The sequence below is a fragment of the Martes martes genome (assembly GCF_963455335.1).
Source record: "Martes martes genome assembly, contig: scaffold_152, whole genome shotgun sequence".
NCBI lineage: Eukaryota > Metazoa > Chordata > Mammalia > Carnivora > Mustelidae > Martes > Martes martes.
Window position 1 is genome coordinate 144,904 of NW_027666657.1, and position 3,369 is coordinate 148,272.

At 40.5% G+C, this 3,369-nt stretch overlaps 1 protein-coding gene across 1 annotated transcript; it reads left to right on the top strand.

Moving 5' to 3' along the window:
- Positions 1-497: 497 nt before the first annotated feature.
- On the top strand, positions 498-3,147 carry MEST (mesoderm specific transcript; the record flags this gene model as incomplete). The annotated part of the gene is made up of 4 exons (XM_080831403.1): positions 498-651; positions 2,340-2,419; positions 2,807-2,884; positions 3,011-3,147. Coding segments are annotated over 4 exons (449 nt in total), but the record flags the coding sequence as incomplete, so codon positions are not given.
- Between the last annotated feature and the right edge of the window lie 222 nt (positions 3,148-3,369).

Here is a 3,369-nt window from a genome sequence, read left to right on the forward strand (position 1 = left end):
AGGACATGCGATGCTATTTTAAACATTAGTGAAAAACTACATATGTGTATCTATATATATTTAACATTTTACTTGAGGGGGGTGCTGGTGGGTGGGTGATAGAGCTTTTAGAATAAATAGGAAGGAAATCTTCCCTGGGGAAGCTTTGATAAAAGCCAACAAAAAGGTGCAGAGTACTTAACTTCCTTTTGCTTTACGGAAGAACCTCTTCAGGTTTTAGGAAAAGCACAGTGGGGTGGGGGGGTGCCAAGGGATTAAAGTGGGAAGGAGAGGGGGGAGATGATGTATTAAAATAATACATTTTTTCCTTAAAATTAGAATGGTGAGCAGGTATGGTGACTCCATTGCGGGGAGAGGTGTGCTTATTACATTCTTGGTAAACTTTCTGCCATGGCGTGGGACAGAAATTTCCCACCCCATCTTACCAATTTGGGGCTTGTCAAGGCATGTACAGCATCATCTGACTGCTTACCCCGGGTCTCTGATTGTCTTACAGGATGAGGGAGTGGTGGGTTCAGGTGGGACTGTTGGCCGTGCCCCTGCTGGCGGCCTATCTGCATATCCCCCCTCCCCAGCTTTCTCCCGCTCTTCACTCGTGGAAGTCCTCGGGCAAATTTTTCACCTACAAGGGACTGCGCATCTTCTACCAAGGTAAGAAGAGGACTGTTGGAGAGCCCTGCGTGTATCATAGGTTCCGTGAGTCCCACTGAGGTACTCATTTTGTTTCTGTTGGTCTCCTTGCCACTCGAGGGAGGGGGTGGGGAATCCCCTTTTTCTGTGTCGTGTGCTTGAAGGAATGGGTTAATTCCCCTTAAAAACTCCATAGCAGGGAAAGTCAAAGAAAACTGTTAGGGGTAGCTGGGTGGGAGCAATGGAATTGAGATTCCGGTATCTGTAGAACGGACTTTTCAGTATAATTTTCTCTTCATAGCCTCATTTGTATTGATAAGATAGCAGTTTTCTCTTTTGAGCGCCCCTAGTGTTCAACGGCTAGCCCTACTGCTCGTTCTGTTTCCCTCCATCCCTGATTTCATTTTATTGTTTTCTATAAAGTGTCTTTGTTATATGCATAACTAAATGTGATTTTAAGCCTTATACGTTTGTATAGATTAATTTGCTATGATAATTATTATAACTGCTACTTATCAAGTAATTACCATATGTTAGTCATTGAATTATGTATTCAACCTTTGTTATTATCTTTAAGATTAAATATCTTTACAACAGTACTTGAAGATGGGTACCATTAACCCCATCTTATAGGTAAAGACACGGAAACGAGACTGGAAAAGATATCTTTTGGGCGGGAGTCAAGAGCAATAACGAAAAATGTTTGTCATAAACCGTTTTTCATTATTGCTCCTGACCTCCTCTCATTTGCTATATTCAACTAAGTAAGTATTTACTTTTCTTTATATTGGTCATTTAATTGTTTCTAGTTTTTTGATGTTTTAAGTAGTTAATGTTGAAGGGAAGTCTTCATGTATATGTTTATTTGTTCCATATATTTTCAAACTACACTATTTGTCAATGAAATGATTTTATTTGCATGGATTCTTGAGAATAATGATATTTTAAAATTGGTTCAATTAAATTATTTTTGCAAACCTTACCAAATCTCATGCCACTGGCAGGATGTATGAATGTGCCACTTTTAATCTAATGCTACAAGCAAGGCATTTTACTGTTTAAATGTTTGGCTAATTTAAAATACGTTTCTGCATTAAAAAATGTTCAAGTCTGTATTGCTTAATCCTTTGCTTGTTAGAATTGTGAATAGTTTGAGCATTATGCTTTTGATTGAATAGTTTGAGCATTATGCTTTGGATTGGCTCTCCCCTGGAGGAAATAAAGGTGCTGGACAAACAGGATAAACTAAGGTGTCCAGTAGGTTGAGGAAGTGTTGCTATATTTTAGAAAATTTTTGTGAGGCCCTTCATGATAAGGTACAAAGGTACAAAGAATCTGTAGTGTTTATGTTGTCATTGTATACTTTTAACTTCGCAAGGTTACTATTTACTGTGAAAAACAACTTCCATATTGATAATACAGAAAAAAGGAAAAAATGGAGAAATACTTAAAATAAATAGGTGAAATGAAGCAGACTGCCTTCCAGCATTTTCATATAAAGTGTTATTTACAAGCATTTAAGATACAAAAGAAAATAATCCAATGCCTGTTTTTACGTAAAGCAGTAAGCTTCTGTTTTAAAAAGGAATTTATTTTTATTTCATTAATTTAGTCAGGGTTTCTTGTCCTTTATACTAGCTTAGAGTTTAATATTTTCAAGGTTATTTTTATAGGCAGTCAGCCTAACTGATTTCTTTCCTTCTTCCCAGACTCTGTGGGTGTGGTTGGAAGTCCTGAGATAGTTGTGCTTTTACATGGCTTTCCAACATCCAGCTATGATTGGTACAAGGTAATGAAATCAGATTTCTAGATCCTTTTGTCTTTAAAAATCCAAAATCAAGGATTTTGTTTTCAGCACTGGAAGGTTCCTCTGTATTTGAACTGCCTAATAAAATAGGATTAAGTGTAGAACTGTTTCTCATTTACTGTAAGGGAGTAAAAACTCTGGTGATCTGGGAAGGATCATTGCCAAGTTAAAAATGCTGGAGATTTCCCCTCAGTGGAGATTAGGAATAAACGAAGAGGATCATCTGTGGGCCTGTGGTACTTGCACGAGATTTTCCCTTTATCAAAGTCTGCTCGTTAAGCCAAGATAGGGATGAAATTCCTGTGCTGTAGACCGGAGGAGAGGAGGCACAGGATCACAGAAGCCAGATCATCTCTTTCTTTCTTGTAGATTTGGGAAGGTCTGACCCTGAGGTTTCATCGAGTGATTGCGCTTGATTTCTTGGGCTTTGGCTTCAGTGACAAACCAGTAAGCAGCATCTGGATGGGACCAGTGTTGGGTGGGGGAGGGGGTGGATGAGGACAGTGGGTCCAGCTGGCAGAGGGCTCTGCACTCATGACTTCCTCCTGTATGTCTGGGCCGCCTTCTCCTTAGAGACCGCATCACTACTCCATATTTGAGCAGGCCAGCATCGTGGAGGCACTTCTGCGGCACCTGGGGCTCCAGAACCGCAGGATCAACCTTCTGTCTCATGATTACGGAGACATCGTTGCTCAGGAGCTGCTCTATAGGTCAGTGAGGTCTGCACCATTCACAGGTCTCATTGGCTTGAGATGCTGGGAGAAGTTTCGTTCTAGCCCTTTTCCCTCTTGGGAGTTTGTCTTCAGCTGCTGGATTGGTGTTATGTCCACTCAGCTGTGTTTCCCTCACCTGTTCTAGGTTCAAGCAGAATCGATCCGGTCGGCTTACCATAAAGAGTCTCTGTCTGTCAAACGGAGGTAATTGCCGTGATG